General features: G+C 35.5%; 1 protein-coding gene across 2 annotated transcripts; it reads right to left on the bottom strand.

Annotated features, from left to right (window-relative positions):
• Positions 1-122: 122 nt before the first annotated feature.
• Positions 123-21,012, bottom strand: ttk (ttk protein kinase). Of its 2 annotated transcripts, none has more exons than XM_088625914.1 (22): positions 20,868-21,012; positions 18,943-19,029; positions 18,422-18,644; positions 17,449-17,555; positions 15,768-15,911; positions 15,342-15,456; positions 15,157-15,235; positions 14,901-14,989; positions 14,637-14,739; positions 14,009-14,117; positions 13,443-13,612; positions 13,226-13,353; positions 11,185-11,332; positions 10,980-11,066; positions 10,181-10,338; positions 9,465-9,616; positions 8,993-9,117; positions 8,621-8,689; positions 6,616-6,792; positions 5,799-5,895; positions 2,859-2,944; positions 123-2,353 (listed from the first exon to the last, which is right to left on the bottom strand). In XM_088625914.1, the coding sequence occupies exons 1-22, from the start codon at positions 20,986-20,988 to the stop codon at positions 2,276-2,278; spliced, it is 2,652 nt and encodes an 883-aa protein (XP_088482040.1). In that variant the 5' UTR covers positions 20,989-21,012; the 3' UTR covers positions 123-2,275. The 2 variants fall into 2 exon arrangements, with proteins under 2 accessions (XP_088482040.1, XP_088482041.1); XM_088625915.1 differs by having other exon boundaries at positions 20,872-21,010.
• Between the last annotated feature and the right edge of the window lie 138 nt (positions 21,013-21,150).

A 21,150-nucleotide genomic window follows, 5' to 3' on the forward strand; every position in this document is an offset into this window, starting at 1 on the left:
TTTATGTAGAATATCACCATGAGACTTTTCAAAATCTAAGTCCTGGGACCAGAATCAGTACAAGCAATTTAATAAAAAAAGGCTTAACATTTTTATTGAATGGTGGAGAAATAAGCAATAGCTTAAAAGACATGTACAGTATTTATTAAACAGAACTACGGACAAGACAAAAACATAACTGATATTTACAATTGAAATGAGATCTTAGAGCCAAAATATATTGTATCTAGCCTTTCCAATTAGATCCTTTACAGTGATAACCTTAAACCTTATCTTCATAAGGATACGTAAACTAATTTTCTTAAAATATTTAGTTCTCCACACGTTAGTCTGCCCTCTTATAACTGATGCTAAATAGAATGCAACCTTTTACCCCTGAAAAAAAAACTTGAGTGGCAAACACTACGTGGTAGATTTCAGAAGGTAGTTTAAATAAATCCACAGCTCCACTCTCTCCCCTTAATTTAATCCAGTGTCCAATAACCTCATTTCATGAATGAGGTATCCATTTTTGAAGATGTGTCATAATAACTCAAGTCTGTTTTCTTGTTCTTCATTAATTTGGTTATGTTTTTCCTAAACGTACCATATAGTAGCACGAGCTTCCGGTAAATATCTGGAAATCACACTGCTATAAAATCTGATTTTCACTCGTCCGGGAGTGGATATTTGACTAGATATCCTTGAGCTTGTGGCATATTTGTATATGCTCTGTTTGAAACTGTTACTGCTGTTGCTTGTTAAAAGAAGTTTATTTGCTTAGTTAAGCGAGATTCTCTAAATAAACGTAGAGTGGGGATTCCATTTTGGGCTTACACAGCCTGACCAAATTTCCTTCTTAATTCAATTGGTAAAATAATGTCACACATTTCCACCTTATCTGCTGTATAGTGTGGCTGCTGGCACAAACAGGCTGTCATGCAATACCCAGATGAGTGTTTTGCAATTCAGTGATGGATGCAGTAGATCCCCTTACATGTGAAGCCTTTTGGAATGAAAAGAGCTATATAAATGCAAGCAATCATTCACATCACAGTCATATACTGATGCAGCAGCTTGTGTTCCTACATTTATCTTTATGAACATGTCTGTCATTTAGATACAAGTACTTAACTGTAGAGTCCTTACAGTTTAACTCCCTGCTCTCCATTCTATAGATTTACCTTCTTTGTAGATCCATTTATTTAAAATATGTTCATCACACTAAGCTTTTTCACAGCTTTCCAGGGTCCCAAAAAGCTGAAGGCTCCTTCAGTACACCATGACCTCAGACATGTACGAACAAGGTCTGTCATTGCTTATCCATTTGTGTGGTCCTGAAAACTTCCAATTTGATCTCGATTTTCAGTTTACTAGATTTCTGAATTAGTTACTCATGGAATGACTGCTGGTTAGTCCACTGTTGTTTTAAGACATTAGGACTCTAGTGACCATCTTACCTTTTCTTATTTACTAATTCTATCTACCATATTAATTTGAGAATGTTTGGTATCTCATGAATTGCATCACATTTGCATAAATGTGGTTGAGTTTTCTAACATGACAAACCTATGAACTGGTATGATAATACGGTATATTACGGAACATCCTCATACCCGAAGAAGGCTCTTCAGCCTAAAAATTGTTTCCTTTTTTCTCTTTTTAGCATGGAATAAACCTTTACTTGTTCCATTAAACAATACTGCTAATGAACAATACTGGATTAAAATGCATTTATGAAGGTACATTTAGGCTTACAATACACTATTAATAAACACTTAAGATGATTATATTGAGCTTTCTATCTAATTTGCACAATTATACAAGAACTGAGCCAAATGCTTTTACATGGAAAACTGGTATAAATTGGTACCCCCTGAGAAAATAACAGGCGGCTTACAAAGAACATTGTTTTATTTAACATATGCATTTACAAAAAGTGGCAAGTGAGATGAAGTAGCTAAATATCCAAAATATGATTATGTAGGATGTTTGTCAATTAGAGTACATCTTGTTTTATAATGGTTTATAACCCTACACCAGCTCTTTCTGGGTGTAGATCTCCAACAACTGTACAGCAAAGTGTTCACATGTGAGAAATACACCATAACTGAGAATAAAAACCTTTACGGAAACATCCAAGAGCAGTAGTCAGAAATCTAAACAACGAGCAGCTGCTGATAAGATCCCTGTTGAGGGTTCTGAGAAGTGTAATTTAAAAAAAGCAATGATTGGCTGACAGAAAAGATGTAAGAAATGTTCATAAGTTTCCGCAACGGTCACAGCCATCCTGGTCTCAGGAGGAGTTAGTAGAAGGTTTCACGCATTCAGACGGGTCAAATTTTTTGCCAGTGCTGCACATCTTTGCCAAGTTCTAAAAGAAAAAAAAAAGTTATTAGGTTAATTGCAATACCCTGACATACAAGTTTTATATTACGTATAGGAGAGGCAGAGTTAACTATAAAATTGCATTTTGTACATGTCAGGGGTGTGACTTTTAAACACAAGAACTGTTCGTGAGTTAATTACTGTTATATACAATGAGCCTACTGTAGTCTGCTCTTCTTGGACTAACACACAGCACGTTTTCCTGGGAACTGTGTCCTTGCTCTTACCCTGAAGACAGATGTATCTCCTAGACTAATTACATCTGTGAGAGACTCTCACAATGCGTGTCATTTTTAATAAAGTACTGCATCACTACGGAGTCCCTTTGAATCAACAGTTTACACAGAGATATCAATTACACCATTAGAACCATTATAAGCCAACAGTCAACAATACTATAGTCCTTTATGTCACTGATAAACTAATTTACACCTCCCATTGAGACGTCAGTATAAGATGAAAATGTCATTAAAACTTGCATTAATACTTACATTGGCAGCTCTTGAAATGCTGTTTGGTGAATTTAAAGCTGCAAGACTGCTGAAGATTTGTTTCAGTTCTTGACTGTTGAACTGAACTGTAGAAAATGAAGCAATGTTAATTTTGTGCATCGTTTCTAGTAATTAGATACACAAATAGCACAGCCAAACTCATAAAAAGAAATGCTTTCATCCATTACAGAAGGTCCAGATTTTGACTAAAATATAGATTTTTAACTCCAGCTTAAGACAAGTTTAACATTTAGAACTATGCACTTACAGGTTTGCTGAATGTATTAATTTCTACATATGGAACCTAAATGTTATATTCTATCTTCTTTTCCTGCAGGGAAATTGGTCTCTACATAAGTGCATTTCACCTACTTTTTTAGCTGTTACATTGCTATATTCGATCATTTAGACCTAAATGCAGAGCAGATCCAAACTGAGAAAACGTATAAAACCTCACATTTGACAAAGAGTGGTCTGTATCTACATGTAGAATGTTGTATTAACCACTACCAAATGTACATTTGGATCTTTTACTATATTTAGAAAATTTAACTCAATCTGTTTCTAAAAAAAAAAGAGGCAGATTTATGAAATGTGAATTTTTGTAATGGATCCTTTGCTACAATATATAAAGCAAATCCAAAGAAACTTCAAACAATACATTATAATGTATACACAAAACCAGCTAATTTAAAGATTTATGCTCTTATGTAGCAATATTATTTGTTCTTGCCCTTTACAATTGCCTGCATAAATAAGTCACCCTATTTAAGTTATATGACTTATAACTATAGTTTATAGTCTAATCAAGTGAATTTCATGCATTCAATTCACTTTTACAAATCCCAGGGTATTGAAAGCGTGTGATCTGTCCATTATTTGTTTCCATAATTGGCCTCCAGAGATTGTTTCAGTGCTCTAATCCAAAGCACCAGGCTCAAGCAATTTCTAGAATACAGTTTTTGAGATATTACGGAAGGGTGACCTATACCAAGGGATACAGTGGCTATCAAAAGTATTCACCCCCCCGGACGTTATATCTTACAGTGTTACAACAAGGAATCACAATATATTTATATGGGATTATTTGCCATTGATCGACAATAATTGACAATAATGTCAAAATAAAGTGAAAAAAAGTATATTTTCAGAAATATATTCTATAAATATAAAACAGAACATAAGTTATTGCATAAATACTTGTCACCTTTACTATGATACACTTAAATAGGCTCAGGTACAGCCAAGTGTCTTTAGAAGTCACAATTTGTTGAATAGAGCCCACCTGTTTCACATGAACTCAGGGTAAATATACACCTATCACTGGGAGGTCCCACAGTTGATTAGTACAACTCCCAACAAAAACTACTGTACATCATGAAGACAAAGGAACAGTCAAAGAAAAACTGGGATAGTTTTGGGATAGGATTATTGAAAAGCACCAAGCAGGGGAAGGATACAAGAAAATTTCCAAGGCAGTACATATCCCCCAAAGCACAGCAAAGACCACTATACCAAATGCAGAAAATAGGGTACAACTGTGAAACTGAAAAACGGGGTGTCCTCAAAAACTGAGTATCCAGGTGAGAAGAGCACTAGTCGGAGAGGCCACCAAGAGCCATGTGACGACTTTAAAGGAATTACAGTCTTTCATGGCTGAGATGGGATAAACTGGGCATATGACAAGTGCCTGGGTGCTACACAAATTTCAGCTTCATGGGAAAGTGACAAAAAACTCCCATCAAACCTTGATTACTTTGCCAGAAGGCATGAGGGAGAAACTGAGAAAATTCTATGGCCTAACAAGACCAAAGTAAATCTTCTTGACCTCAACGGTAAACCTATGTTTGGCGCAAGCATAGCAGCATCCCTACTGTGAAGCATGATGGTGGCAGTGTTACGTTATGGGGAAGCTTCGCTATATCAGGGCCTGGAAGAGTTGTGAAGACAGGAGGAGAGTACAGAGAAATCCTGCAGGAAAGCCTACTGCAGCCTGCAACAGACATGGAACTGGGAAGAAGCTTCATCATCCAGAAGCACAACGGCCCAAAACATACAGCCAAAGCCTGGACCTCAACCCAATCAAAAGTCATTGGCAGGAGTTGAAAATTACTGTTCATCAGTTCCCATCCAACCCGAGAGAGTTTCAGCAATTTTACAAACAAGAACAGACAAAAACTGCAATGTAAAAAGCCAGTAGAAACGTATTCAAGAAGACTTATGAGTGTCAGTTCTGTAAAACGTGCCTCTACCAAATATTGTCTCAAAGGGGTGAATAGTCAGTCATTTTCTATTTTATAATTAACTTAGGAGAATCTGTAGTATAATCTGTAGAGTGTTTTCTTTCAAATCAATAGCAAAAACTCCCAATTTAATACATTATGGTTCTATATTGTAACAATGCACAAAATTCCAAAGGGGCTAAATGCTTTTGATAGCCTGTGTATATTACTAATAATTAACATTACAAAACATCTGCAGTATTACTTTCTAGAACATTACTTGGTCCTGCACAGTCACAAGTAACTCACAGCACAGCAAGTGACTTGAAACATTAAGTATATTCATGGACAACTCAATGAAATGTGATGTTTTAAACCCATTAGCCCCCCAACTACAAATTCCACGATGTTTCAAACTGTAATAACAGCATTTAGCAATGGCTTTTAAGAACACATAAACAAAATGATTTCACCTATTTATACAACACCTGCCACTGTCCATTTTAGTTCTTAAATGTGCAAGAAGTTCTCTGAACCCCACCCATTTTGTAAACCAACATGCTGACCAGGCTCAGAAAATGGGTGACAAAAGGAATTTTATTAATCTCCTCCCACTATAACAAACTAAGCATGCATGTTATATGGGTCTCCCCCCCCCTTCAAGAAAACTGCAAACCAGCCTTTCTGATAAAGTGACTAACTTCAATAGCTGTATTACCTGGTTCGGGTGTGGGCTGTGGCTGCAGCTGGAGATATGGATGCGCAAGAAGTTCTGCGATGGAAATTCTCTCTTTTGGATTGCGTACCAAGCACCGCTATGAAACAGGAAATGTTTGTTTATTCTTGTTCAAAAATGTCATACTACATTTCACACCTTTGCTTAACTATTTGATATCCAGCTCATATTACCAGTGCATTTCACATGAAATGAAATCAGAATGAAAACAGAGAATGTATTGAATAACACCGGAATAATACATTTTAAATAAAAGTTACTGAAATAGGGACATCAATTTAAAAAAATAACATTCCGTCTCATAAGTTCCACAGAGTTCTACATTTAAGAGGTTTATATTTTCTCAAAAAATAACCAGAAAGGGATGGCTACATCTGAAAATAAAATTACAACTACAGAAACACTAATCTGCACTTCTGCTTAACATTATTGAACAAATTCAAACAAATGAAATGACTTTGTCTATGATTCAATTTGGGAGCTAAAGGACTGGACCAACTGCAGGAAACTTCATCACTAGCACTTTTTAACAGCACTTTTCCCACCAGTAGGCGGAGATGATTTTCCACTTCCAGATGATGAACTTTGCAGCAGAATAATTATTCATCTCAAATCTCTCTCCAATATGGATAAGTAGAGGTGATCACTTTACCCCCCCCCCTTAAACCAACAAGACACCCCATTTTTATAGCTCCCATGAACACGATGTAAAAAATGAGGCTGAACTGTTGCACATTGGGTATTTATGTTGTGTAGCTGGTAAGAAAAGGCAAATGAACTCGAGAACTAAAATGCATACCTTGAGGACATCCTGAAGGTCCTTTTCTGAAATTTCCGGAAACTCAATTTCATGAGACGGGTCAATTATGGCTTGCAGTTTTGCAATCTGGTGCGTAATGTGTTGAAATGGAGTCTTTCTATAGGTCATGCAATATAAAATGCATCCAAGTGACCAAACATCACTTTTAGGACTGATCTAAGAACGAACAAAAACAGTCATTAGTATAGCACATTCATAATGAATTACTGCTTGTGTCCAGAAACATTGTCATGTTGTGTTCCTCAGAAGTGGACTGCTGTTTCCGTTACTGTGACCCCTGTACCTCATGTGCTACACTCACTAATGCTTTCAATGACTAGCACTCTGTAATAATTAAGGGCAAAATCTGTTTGGTCAGGATCGCAACCTGCCTCCTGTAGCTTCCTCCTCCACACTGATACTCAAACAGCAGAAGGTCCTGGAGACATTCTCAATTTCAGATTATGTTAATATTGTACACCTTTTTCACAATGAGAACTAAAGCTGACTAACAATATTTAGACAGCACAGCATGAATTGCTTTTGAGACATTACACTTAATGTTGTGCATCTTTTTCATATTCTTCCGCCATTTTTCAAAAGCGAAGTTTTTGGTAACTGTCAAAAGTACAATACGCTGCGCATACTTTCACTTTATTGAAGCAATGCAGCTGCAAACATATCATTAGTGCCTTACCATAAACGTCTAAATCCTAGTATATGGCAGTGTAACTGGTGCTTAGTCCCTTAGTTTAAAAGCAATTTCAAGCAATATTACACACATGAGATGAAATTTTCCTTACAAGTCACTGCTAACATGTAAATGCAATTGAAAGTTAATCAAAACACTTTAGATTAGCCATATAAATTTGAATGTCATATGACAAACCTTTGAAGATTTGTCAGTAAATTCCTGGCTAGGAATTGTACCTTTAGATCGGTTTACACAGCTAAGGAACATAGTTGTATTATGAGCATTCCTTTTTAAAGGGAATTTAAAAAAAGAAATAGATTAATTAACAAGCTACTGCTTCATTGTAATCCACAAATGTTACATCTAATAGAAAATTTACAGATAACCTTTAGTTTGCAAATATACACTACACCCAAATCCCACTCTTTTTTTTTTTTGTTTGTTCACTGCACGTTCACCATGAGGATATTCATTGGAAAAAGTATCAAAAGGTACCTTTTTCATGACAGTCTGAGGCAGTGATTATGGATGAGGATGGAGTAAGTGTTATGTAACTTCACATAAATGTAATAAAAAAAATCACAAAATACAAAGAGGAAGATATTTGGCCCTAGCAGTAAGAATGTTACATATTGCAATAAGAATGGCATATGACAGGCATTTCTATATACCTGAAACAATTTTTCAATTTCAGAGGAGTTCTTCAATTCAGACATCATTTGAATCAGACCTCAAGGACTAGAGTTCCCTTAATTAAGCACATTACTTGTTTTATTCATCAATCATTTAATCTTCAGAAAGAGGTGTACCACAGTATAACAATCACCCCATTGAGGCTGTCTATAGTCAGAGACCTCTAGTAAACAGTCTTTAGAAAAACAGTAAATAAAATATATAGTGGCTACAGGGTGGATATGAATGTCTTCATCACTTCAATGAGCCTTTTTAAGTGACTATATCCTGGTTGTGTTAAGCCACTTACACAAAAGCTTTCAGGAAGACATTTATCAAGACCAAGAATCAATATAGGGAAGTCGGTGCAACAGACATCCAGTGCTTTTCGTCCCACTAATATCCTGCCAGAGAGAGGCACATTTATCCTCAAGTTTCCAATATCTGTAATGGGATCAAGAAAAGTGGTGCAGTGTAATTTACACAGATTGGAAATTGTGCCTGGAGGACTGATTCTCATGATGATTGATCTGGAGCACATCACTCAATATCATCCAATCACAAAACAATGGGGAAGAATAATTTCTAAAAATGAGATCGTAACCATTAAACAACACAAATAATCTGAGAGGCTTTTACCTTAGACCTTCCATCAAAGGAGGTGGTGTCCTTGATTGCCTCAGGGGGCATGTAGTTGAGGGTTCCAACCTATATCATGAAAGCATGCAGCATTATCATTAGCATATGCAATTTTAAAATGGCACAGATTCAATTCAAACTATTTCCCCAATGGGGCAATGTAAGCAGCAAGCATTACCAATTTAAGCACAAGACATACCAAATAAAACAAGATTACTAAGAAATAAATAGCATATAAACCAGAAAAGTATTAGGAAAGTAACCGTGTGCAATATTTAAGGAGGCATTAAAATACATGCACATTTGTAGAGTGGGCTCTATCCAATAGAGATGATAATACATGTCTAATACTGCAGTCTTACATCCACTCACCTGTGAATCCTTTACAATGCTGGTCACATCAGGCTGGATACGGTTGGCAATGCCAAAGTCAATGAGTTTGAGTGATGCATTCACAATTACAAAATTGGCAGGTTTCAAGTCACTGTGGATAATACCTGTTTTAAACATAAAAAGATATTTTGTCAAGTGGTGCAAAAATACTGTTACAGCTCTAGGACACTGAGAAGTCCCTTGAGCATAAACAATTGTAAAGTTTATCTTAGTATAATTTTTAAATATGTATTTGATTATGTTAAGTATAATTTCTCAGACATGATATTAGTTATTTGTAAGGTCCTCCAGGACCAGTAGTGGGAACACCCGTCAAACAAGACTAGCAAGACCTCAAGAAGATCTTTACCGAAGTTACTGATTCCTAATAAAAACATTACAGTACTATACTGTATGTGCTGCTACAAATCTATTCCACTCCAGCATACTTATTATACTAACTTGTTCTTACCATGTTTGTGGATTGTATGAACTGCTTCCAGCATGTTTCTCCAATAGAACTTTCTCTCCAGGGGATTTACGGATTTTCGGCTTCTCAGCCAAGTATTAAGGTCAAGGTTCCCACACTCCATTAACATGTAGATATAAGTGTTTGTGATTTCACTGAAATGATAAAAAAATGAATAAGGCACAAAACTCACAAAAAGCTCTACAGTTCTGACACCTAATGTCCAGTTTCAAAGTGATTAATCAAATAACTTTTTTCTAGAAAAAAATCACCAGCTTTGAATTCTTGCAGCCAATATCTGTTTCTGCTGTATAAGTTACTGCGGTCAAGAACTGTACAAAACTTAAGTCCTGAAACTTAAATTAAGAAGGTCTTGATTTTTTAGCTATTTAACAATGTTACATTAAATTTGAAAACTACAAGACAATATTAAACTTCCACCGCATTTCTTTATAACATGTTAATAAAATTACTTTTAAATTAAAAACAGCACACACATCCTAAAGAAAATCAACAAATTGTGAACATAAATTTTATCATTCTTTTCTACACTAGAGGCGTGTCGTGTTTTAAACAAGTAAAATCTGTCAAATGATCTGAAAATGCAATTGAAGAAATATATTGTATAGTAATTACAACAGTATAGGCAATTTCACTGATACAAATGAAAGCATTTTAAATGTTAACTACAGTCAATACATGCCATTCTTTTCACTTACTAGTCATAAAGCTTTATAATCTGGTCACTATATTGTTGCAGGTGATTAAGGTGCTCAATCTCATTTTTGTAACTTTCAATGGTTTGGCTGTCTGCTTCCTTGAGATTCACATATTTAACAGCGTACAGCTGCTTTTTGGTGTCCAGAACTTGGAACACCTGAAAATAAAACATTAAAAATCATGCACAGAAACTACACTTTCAAAGAAATATAGGTAACTACTATTCCAAAGCCTCCAGAGAAAGTACAAACTTTCATATCATATTTCCTTCCCTAAGAACTCTAATCAGATGCGTATAGATTTTAAGATATGCTTCTGTACTACAATTATGATGCTCACTTCTTTGAGCCCAGATATGCCTCCAATAATCTTAAGTGCTTTACTTTTTTCAGATATATAAAAGATGCACATAGATTATTACGATTTGTGATACCAATGATATATGAAATACAACAATGTAGACTCGTTCCATAAGTCACAATATTTTTCAAAATATTATTTTACAATAGCTTGTTAAAGTTGATTAAACATGCATTTAACAAAGTAGTTATAGTTAGTTATTCTTGGACAGTCTTAGTCCTGGTTGTCCAAATATCTATAGGCTTTTATTTCACCCATGCTGAAAATGCTTTAAGAAATTAAAAAAGCACAGCATTTCAAATAGCATGAGCAATAATAATAATGTGACAAATTATGATTATAAAATGTTGAACCCCAGCAACCGAGACCTACTTAAACAACACCTATAATTTAGCAGACCTAGAAGAAATTAGAAAGTAAAAGTAAACTGGGGGTTACCTTACTGGAACCACCAACTCCTATTTGCTTGAGAATGAAGTAGGCTTTGCCTTTGATTGTAACTGACTCATTGGAGAACGCAGGAACCTACAATTGGAAAAAGTATTACAATAGTAGGGACGCACGGATAAGGTCATATCCGTAACTCTATTAGCATTTACATAATTATATCTATTAATGGACATGCAAGTTACAATCTCTTTACCTGAGGAGGCTGTTGTGCATAGCTGACTTGGCTAAAAGGAGTGGAAGGTTGTTGCAGCTGGCCTGGATTCTGACATGACCCATAATTGTAAGGTGTAAAAGTTTGCCCCATTGCTGGATGGTCTGTCCTCAAAACTGGAGTAACACAGCTGTCACAAAAAAAGATTTTTTAGATCTTTATAATCATCAAATATTCCATTAAAATGATATAAACCTGCATCACTGCAAACATAATACATCTTATTTTTATGATTTGTATAGAATTCTAAAATTTGTTTTTGTGATTGATTTTGTTTTGTCAGGCAATTCCAGGTTAAAAGAATTACAATGTCCTATTTCAACATACAGTGCCATCCTAAAGTATTGGGACAAAGTCGAGATTTGTAATTTATATCATTTGTATTCGTCATTATCGGAATAATAAGCAAAATATATCTTATCCTTTTGGGCAACTCCAAGTATACATTTGACCATATGAAAAAACAAATATGCTGTTTAATCCAGTAATTTCAAGATAAAATAAATATTGGCAGAGTAAATATCAAAGTGCAAAAGCCCATACAGTAATACCCCAACATCCACAGGATGAATATTCGCGCAAAATTATTAGTGACCACTTTTTCCACATTTAAGGACCAAATTCAATCTATGTGTGGACTGTGCAGCAGGGGAAAAATTCGGGCACCCACTTCCGCAGCATTTTCATCATACGAAACACTTCGCCCAACCTGCACCAGTCTCTGTGGCCAAGGCACAGCTTGATTAACAAACAGTTTGGGTAGCAGTGCACCATGGGGAATGCTTCATTCAGTTTCCTTCAGGAAAGCATTAGATGTGTGTTGTGTGTAGACCTGTTATCATACTATGATACTATGACTTAAAGTGATGCTGTATGTGACTCAGTTTTGAAATAAAAGATTAAATATATACTCCATTGTCCCTTAAGTTATCACAGTCTCAGTTATCACGTATCTTGTGGAAAATTATAGCAAAGAAATAAAGAGAAATACACAAATCGCAAGACAAGGAGTGAGTACACTTAATTTAAGTTCCTCGCTGTTATTCCTATGCTGTAACTATAACTTTATTATAGCACAGTTGTGCTGCATTTCTAAAAGTAATAATGTAAAAAGCAAAGAAAATAAAAAAATGTACTCTAATACAGGGTAAGATATAACACTGGTCTAATCTGCATGTGCAATAACTTGCTTTAAAGGGAAAAAAATAGCTTTTTGAAGTTTGCAGCAATTATAATTAAAAATACTACCAATAATTACTGACTTTAATTATTCCTGATATAGCTTAGTTATAACAAACATAACTACAGATATGAACATTTTTCTCCATATGGTATCAAGTTTTGTATTTGCAAATTAAGGTACCTAACCCACAAATACCACAATTTTATTGTATTTGTTCCTTTGAGAAAATTTCTGCATGTAATCTGTTTTCCACTAAACTCATCAAACTCTTGGTATAATCCATGATATTTTTGATTGGCAATCATACCTCTGGTTTCTTTCTTTATTATGCACCCAAACTGTCCATTTTAGCACACAATTTCTGTGCTATGGTTCTTCATTGGGTTTTTCTTTCAGCTTCAAAGCTACATGATTCTCTTTAATAAAACGTTCTTTTATTTTCATTTTGACTTTCAATTATAGACCAGTCAAAGTGAGGTCGGTTGATAGGATGTTCACAAATCTTTAAGCAATTCCTAACGACCCAACAGTAAACATCTGACCAACCACCTGAGTAACCTGTAAACCCATTGCCCAAGTGGAACTACCTTCAAAATAAAAACATTCAACAATATCAATTGAATGGACCCAAATAGGTAGAGCTTAAGTAAATATTAAAATACAATTAATACAAACAATAGTTAAGAGTTCACTGTCCCAATACCTTTGGAGGATATTGCATACAATCCAACATATAAGAACATGAAATCAGATGCAAACTGACTTAAAAGGTCTGAGCACAAATTACACTATATACATGAGACAAATGTACCTTTTTATAATCTGATGTTCCAAACATACCTGTTTGTATTCAAGCCAGACTTTTTGTATTTTGGAGTCTCAAAGACCATTTCTGAAGACTGTCTGGATGGAGCTGGAATAGAGTTTTGAACTTGATGCTGAGCATGTTCCGCAGGTGACCGCTTGTCCTAAGGGGATTAATAACAATAGCATTATAACTCATGATGAATGAACAAATCCCCCCAAAAAACATGGCATTGAAGAACATTGCACTGACCTCAAGGAAGGCTTGTCTATTTATTTGTGTTGGCATTTTGAAGGCATGTGATGGAGGGTCTTTAGACCTAGGCTTGCTTTGCTCCAGACTTGAAGACATCTTTAGGTTTGTTGGTGCATCTTTTTGCTTTTTATTGTGTGATACAGAAGTCCGTGCTTGCAATGGAGTGCCTTTAAGAAGAGGGAAAAAAATGCAAATTACTTCTGATCAAAGTAACCATCTTAAGTCATTTTTTGCCTGTGGTTTGAACTGATTTGCCTGTGTTTTAAGATATACAGGCTATCCTAGAGAATACTTCAATGGTTTGGTATTAACTACAATATCTGCATTACTAACATAGACAGAAACCAATTTCCCCCCCCAAACAACCACATCCACATTACCACCATCCTCTCTCTACCATAACCCATCTCCAGTGCGGCACTGTCACTGATGACAGAAACTGTACGAAACATGTAGCACACCTTATGAGTAACTGTTTCTTTGTGTCTTTGTTACAAGGAATTGTATTTTGGTTAAATATGAAAAAATCTAAAGAGGTTTGTTAGAAATGATTTATAACCTACCTTCTGTTCCAGGAGTAACATTTCTGTCTACTTTGTTCAAAAGCGTCATTGTTGAATCAGAAACCCCGGGCAGCTCAGCACCGCTGTTCTCAGGACTGATGTTTGATGACTGAAGAAAAAGTAGAGATAAAATCTTGATTTCTTAATCTTGACAAAAATAGCATAGACCCTTAACTGCCCCTATGAAACAATGATGTACAGGTCCAGTCTAGACAGTCTTCAAATTTACATTCCAACTCTTATCTAGCTGATTTTTCAGAGAGGCCTGGTATTATAACGCCTTAATCAAAATGTAAAAAACAATTAACATTCTTAGACATTTTGAAAAGTAAAAACTAGAAATAAGTTAAAGGAAATATATCTATTGAATTTTGTGCACAAATTCTAGGAAAAAATAAAAAACTAAGCTCACTAATGAGCTTATGAACTTTACAAAGACATAAACTTTACAAAAAAAATAATTCATTGAATTATTCTACTTATGGACATTTTTCACAGTTCAGCAGAGATATTGAACAATTTTTAGTTAATAATCTAAAATAATTTTGACATCTGACTCTTATAAATGGAGACACTTTCAACATTTACCAAAGTAAGAACTTATATTAATAAAAAAAAATCAATGTACCTTTAGGTTTAAGAGACTGTAGGAGTCTCCATCACCACCATTCTTACTTGATTTGGACAATGAGGGCACAAACATTTGATTTGTTCTTGTTCCTGACGTTTGCCTAAAAAGCAAAACTGAAATTTAACACAATAAAGTAGCATCTCAATGAGTCCTGATAAATTCTTTTGAGAAACAACAGTGATAAACCCTTAAAGGTAACATTCTAAAATCTTTTTACTACAAACCAACAATACGGGACATAAAATATATTTTTTACTCTACCGTTTCAGATGACTGCAGGAAAGGTCACTCTTTTTGACAGCAATATCAAAATCTGGATTTGTTAGTGGCTGCATGGGAACTCTTCCTACCTGTAAGGCATAAGAATTACAAGACATTAAACAAAACATTTCCACTGCGTCTCCCATTTTGTATATGAACATCTTTCACAACATAATTCATACATTTAAATGTTTATAATTTTCAAGAAATGAGCACTGAAGCTTTGAAAATTTCATAAAAAACAAAAGTGTCATACCACAGACTTTTTCAAGTGTGCACTAGATTTCCATCCGCAAGTGCCCTGTTCTTCTTGGGACCCAAGCTTCAGATCCATACTGGAAAAAAAAAAAGGTACATTATACTCCGGTTCTTTTAAAGACAACACTTACGTTCCAATCAGAATGGATGTTTATTAGGTCTTTCAGGCTAATAATGACCTACCCTTGAGAAAATAATGAACCACTCAGCTGTAGATCTCCTGTCCCTTCACTGCTTCTGCTGCTTTTTGGGAACTCCAGACTTCTTTTTACAGAATCTTGTGCATCATATGTTGACACTGTACGAAGGAAAATCAGTATTTGTACAAAAGAGAATGTCAAGGCTTTAACATCTTTCAAATAGTCATATCCACAACTAATTATACTATTCCTTGACACAATATCAAAGGGAAAACAATTTTATGAGATGAAAGCACTCAAGCAATAAAATGTTTTCTAGAGGAATAAAACTAAAACAAATCCATTGCAACTTGTACCAAATGCACAGGGAAAAAATTAAATGCTGATGAAAATTAGTTGCATGATTATATACATGCAATAGAAATGCTAAGTGGTGATTTTCCAAACAGAAGGACATTAATAGATCAACCTATCAGGTTCTCTTTGTCTTCAGGGGACACCAATGTCTGTTTCCCAGATCTTAAATTCCGCAGTGCCATCTCCAAAAGTTCTGCAGGTCTAGCGTTTAATTCCAATGCCTTCTGTAGTATTGAAGTACTTTTCTTCACATTGCCTGGAAAAATAAAAAGGTATTTTTACAATTAAAAATGTTTAAGCATCTAAAACAATAAAGTAAATGATAAATGCCTCAAAATAACATTTGAAATAATTCATAAGTACATTAAATAATTATAAGTATTTCTTGTAAGGATGTCATGTTTTTATCCTGGTATAGATAGATAATACTTTATTAATCCCGTAGGGAAATTGATGCGTTACAGCAGTCCAGCCCAAGACAAGCAAAAACAGACATCAGAATAGTTATAAAACAAAAGACAACAAAATAAATAAAAATAAATACATAAAAAATAAATACATAGGTGTGTGCAAAATGTGATGATCATAGTCACTGTAAAAACAAAATATGTGCAAAATGTGTTTAGGTTTATACAGAATGTATGTATGTTTGCATAGCTAAAAAGTTCTGAAAGTTGGTTTATCCATTGTCTAGCTTTAATTCCAAAAAAAGCAGACAAGAAACATTCCAGGATACTTATGTCTGTACAAATTGTCTAGTTGAACACATTTGTCATATATGATGTTTGCAGCGGAGAAAAAACAGAATTATATGTGTAGTAAGCCAGAAGAGCGTGCTTTTCTGTGTTTTTAGGGAACTTAGGTTTCCTGGGTAAAAGATACCTCAATTAGAAACATCTTTCCTGCTTAGGGTGCATTTTTATGGATAGGGATATAGGCTCACATTTACTTTGTGGCATCCGGGGAACAAGGAGAAGAGAGAGAGAGAGATTTAACTGCAGCTTGCATTGTATTAAGTTAGATGGCAGCTCATCTCTTGTGTGGCCTCTGTAGACATTGAGAGTTTAATGCTTAGTAGCAGTCTGGGGTTTTCTAGGTGACCAGAATGTTAGGCCTCTGAAACACCTTGTTTGTAAATTCTGTACATAAAGTAACTTGTGTGTTGTATGTTGTGTGTAGTGTAGTTTATGTCTTGTCATTGCAATAAATATTTGTAAACCAAGTGTGCCTGGATTATTACTCCTCTCAACAGAGCTGTGCCAGAGAACAAAGAATTAATATGCCTCTAAGTATATCAGCTGCTCGGGTATATTGCTAGAAAAGACAAGTTGGGGGATTATGATTAATTATTTCACTTATTGACTAAACCGTTCAGTCAATTCCTGATTCTCACCAGTTTCATAACCCCCCATTTGTAACAGTATTAAACTATCACAAGCTCTCGACAAATGTATGATGTTACAAAAATGATTAAGATAAAAGTAGTTTAACATTAGTAAAAATAAAACAATTACTTTGACATGAACTTTAAGTCTGATTTCCTATATAGTTGCATTTACAGTTCAGTCAGAAACAGTACAAACAGTTAATTAGCCATGCTGTCTGCTAAAATCAGTTCTTCTATCAGCCGGCATTTCAACAGGCTACTTGATTTTTTTCAATGTCTGCTTACTATGACTTTCACCAATACACAGTCCTGAACAAACTAGCACACAACCCCTAACTGAAGTGCATAGGTTCAGTTCTTACTCAAGCGAATAAGTAAGCACACTCCTCTTAAGCATTGGGATTACCTTGAGAAAGTTCAAACTGAGCATGAGCAATGTGCACAAAAGCAAAACCCTTGGCGTTCAGCCGAGCTATGTTGTAGCAATCATGTGCTTCATCGGGGTCTTCAATGCTGCAACAAAAACAATATTAACCTCTGAATTATCAATGAAATCTGCATTTGGCAGTTTAAAATACTGTACTGCTACATGTCAACTATTAGTTTTTTGCTTTCATAATAAAAATAATCAAATAATTATTGAACAAAAAATGAATAATTATTCATGATTTTATATATTTTTCTGGTTCTAGAACATACCTAATGGTTTTAAAGACTCAGCTCTCTGGCAACATTTATTGTCTGTCCTTGAGCGAAAGAATGAGACAAACAGTATGCTACTGTAAACAGAGAAGCAAGGATTTTGCAAAACCCCTCAATATTTTTTATAAAATACACAAAACTCTTAAATGTTTGGGGGGGAATCATGAAATTTCTATTTTCACGTTCTTACTGTATATATTCAATCTTTTGACATGCAGGTCTCCAGAGCCATTCATCATTTAATATAGAAAGATGGAAAAGCATCTCATCTATCACTGATGAAGCCACAAACTGCCAATGAGCCTAGCATTCTGCTACATTCCTCTGTGGCTGGCGCAGTGAGGTGGCTCTGTGGCTAAGGATCTGCCCCTGTGGCTGGAAGGTTGCCGGTTTGTATCCCGTGGCCGGCAGAGGAACCTACTCCGTTGGGCCCCTGATCAAGGCCCTTAACCCCAACTGCTCCAGGGGTGCCGTATAAACAGCTGACCTTGCGCTCTGACCCAAGCTTCTCTCTCCCTGTCTGTGTGTCTCCAAAATGCACTGAGCATTCATCTAGCCTTTAAAAACGGTGAACTACTCAGATATGGAGAGGCAGCAATGAAGGAGTAATGGATGTTTTTCACTGATACCACTGCAAAGCACACACACGAATCTGTGATATTAACCCATATACTTACGCTTTCAATTCTGCAAACTTGACCAGCATCATTGCATAGCTTTCATTGCGACAGTTCTTTTCTACTGGTAGACAAGAAAACACATGACCATAACAGTCAACGAGCTTCTTTAGAAGACATGGATCTGTATGAGGGTTGCCTCTCTTCTCTATGTTTTTTAAATGGGCCAAGCATGATTCGGGTGAGCTGGAACTTAAAATCTGTTTTAAGCTGTCGGTATCATCTAAGGAAGAAAACAAAAGATAAAAGTATTAAGTGACAAAGAAAAATAAAGAATAAAAATGAATTCATTAACACTTCTATAAAATCAGATTGAGAAAAAACAGCTTACTTTTTATTAACAACTCTGAGGGTAACTCCAATAATAATAAACTACCATGCATCTGCTTTGCTTTTAAACAGAACAAGCTTAATTTGACTATTACTGAGCATTTTTGCAGTCATTGAGAAATGTTTATAATCTGTACGGAAATGCACAAAATATTAAACAAATACATACTATAGTGCAACAATGTAATTACCTTCATCAAAGAGCTTTGATTTAATATTCTTCAGTCTTGCAGAAAGCAAAGCAAGTTGCTTTTGTGTATGCTGTTCATCATCCATGGCTGTAAGTAAAAATAAAATCTGGAATGCTTAGTTACTGTAATAATAACGAACAAAAGCAAAAGAAACTTATCGCGCATAGCTAGTATTATCACATCTTTAGAAATGCAAAATAATTTACAATCTACGTTTACTGTAAACCTTGTTTCAGTACAGGTGTAGAAATAGATGCTGAGCAGATATTTATAAAATTCAGATGTTAGGGTGTCCGAAATAGATCAACAGTAGTGCAGCAAAAGAACATTGGAAAATCAAGGCAGTCGTCTATGCCGCTTAAGTGCGATGAGGACTGGAGCAATGTAAAACTCCAGAGAAGCTTAAAAAAAATAAACACCTCCACGTTACTGTTAAAATTATCCGTGCGGAGTTGTTTGTATTTACACACTAGCACCGAGTATTCACTACCCCACAATTGTAAACGACACAGTACGGTATATGCTGTGAGGAACTGTAAGACAACACAACTGTAGGGGTCCTCCAAAAGAATGGCCACTTCTAGCTAAAGTCTCCATGGTATCAGTGCAAAATATCACCCAAGTTCACAGAAGTCACAACACAATCGGGTTAATAGGTCACCTATCATGAATAGTCTCCCGTCTGCCACAGAATAGTCACGCCCATTGTAATCCAACATGTGACATATAAATGAGAGAATGAATTTATCTCTACATATAATCCGATTTAGGTGTAAATAGGTCTTATTGGCTGAGCTCAAGCGAGGAGCGCTAAACTGTACATATTGTGTGTAAACACCTTCTACTTGATTTAACTCGTTTAACCACTCACTCTACTTGCAAAACATTTAATAACACAGGCAGTACAGTTCTCTTCGTGAAACCTGCGTTCTCACTGCAAATTTTGTACTTAAATCCAAAATATTTTAACTGTCATTTAATTTAATCTACACGCTATCTTTGTAAATAGACAAATAATTTATTTTTTTCCCAAAGAATTTATGATGAGGCTCAAACTGGACTCCGATCACCCGTTCACAACCATACGAGTGTGTGTTTAACCACGGAAAGTATGTGTGAAATAAACCGTCAATTTTGTTTCTATAATTAAACCACTGAATTTTAGCGTCTGCATCACGCTTATTAGAAAGGTTTTATCGTTTGAAAGCAGTGTTTTCAGACCGGGGGGGATACCCAGTTCTTGTATAAACAAGTCATATGTCAGGAATGTGTGGGTGACCAACCTCCAAAACAGGAGATTTTTTCATTAAACCGCTTCCGCAATTTTATGAACTTTTATAATTTACGTAAAATTTCATTTTTTATAAACGTCTCAGATGCGTGGTGATACTGTCACACAGTTTTAGAATGATAAAAACATATAATATATCCAGGTTTAGTGTATTATAATCACTATCGAGCGTTAAGTCTTACTTAAAAACAAAAGTGCACTTACTGGGATTCAAATCTCCAAGAAAACCTAGACATATATAAATGATCGCTATTTATAGAAAAAGGCGTGTCTACAAGACCATTCAACCGAGTTTGCCGTTATTGTTTTATTTCGCCGTTAGGAATGCTTACGTCCTCGTCAAAGAAACATATCAATATTGGATTTCATAAACTACACATTCCCACGCCTCACCTTAAAGAGGTGAAAAAAATATATAATCAACAAAATACGGCAAAACGCAACACAAAGTGAATGCACTTTGCCCAACCCTTATGCAGCCATTCAAAAAAACAGAACTGCAATCAAAAAATCTGCAATTTCCATCTCCGCAACCTCCTCAAAACACTGTGCTCCAGAAATACCTCTTGAGGCGATCAATCGGCAGACTTCCTACATTAAATGATATAAATTTGATGGTATATTTCACACATACTTACTGCTCTTGAACATATCTGCAAGATTATCTCCACATGAAGCTGAAACAGCCTTGTTGCCACTGTTTTCCTCCCCAGAACATTCAAATTTCGCCATTTCCGTTCAGCACGCCCGCCCATTGGTCGGTTTGTATCGCTGCGTCATCACAGAGAGGCTGCGCTGTCGCTGTCCTACAGCTTCCGTCTTGGATTTATTGTTACTCTGCCGCCGCCGGAAACTCTTATTTTGAGAAAAGCAGCTTACATAATTTTGTTCTGTGAGATTTAATCTCCCTCTTACCT

Source organism: Lepisosteus platostomus, chromosome 3, assembly GCF_059453375.1.
Source record: "Lepisosteus platostomus isolate fLepPlt1 chromosome 3, fLepPlt1.hap1, whole genome shotgun sequence".
Classification (NCBI taxonomy): Eukaryota; Metazoa; Chordata; class Actinopteri; order Semionotiformes; family Lepisosteidae; genus Lepisosteus; species Lepisosteus platostomus.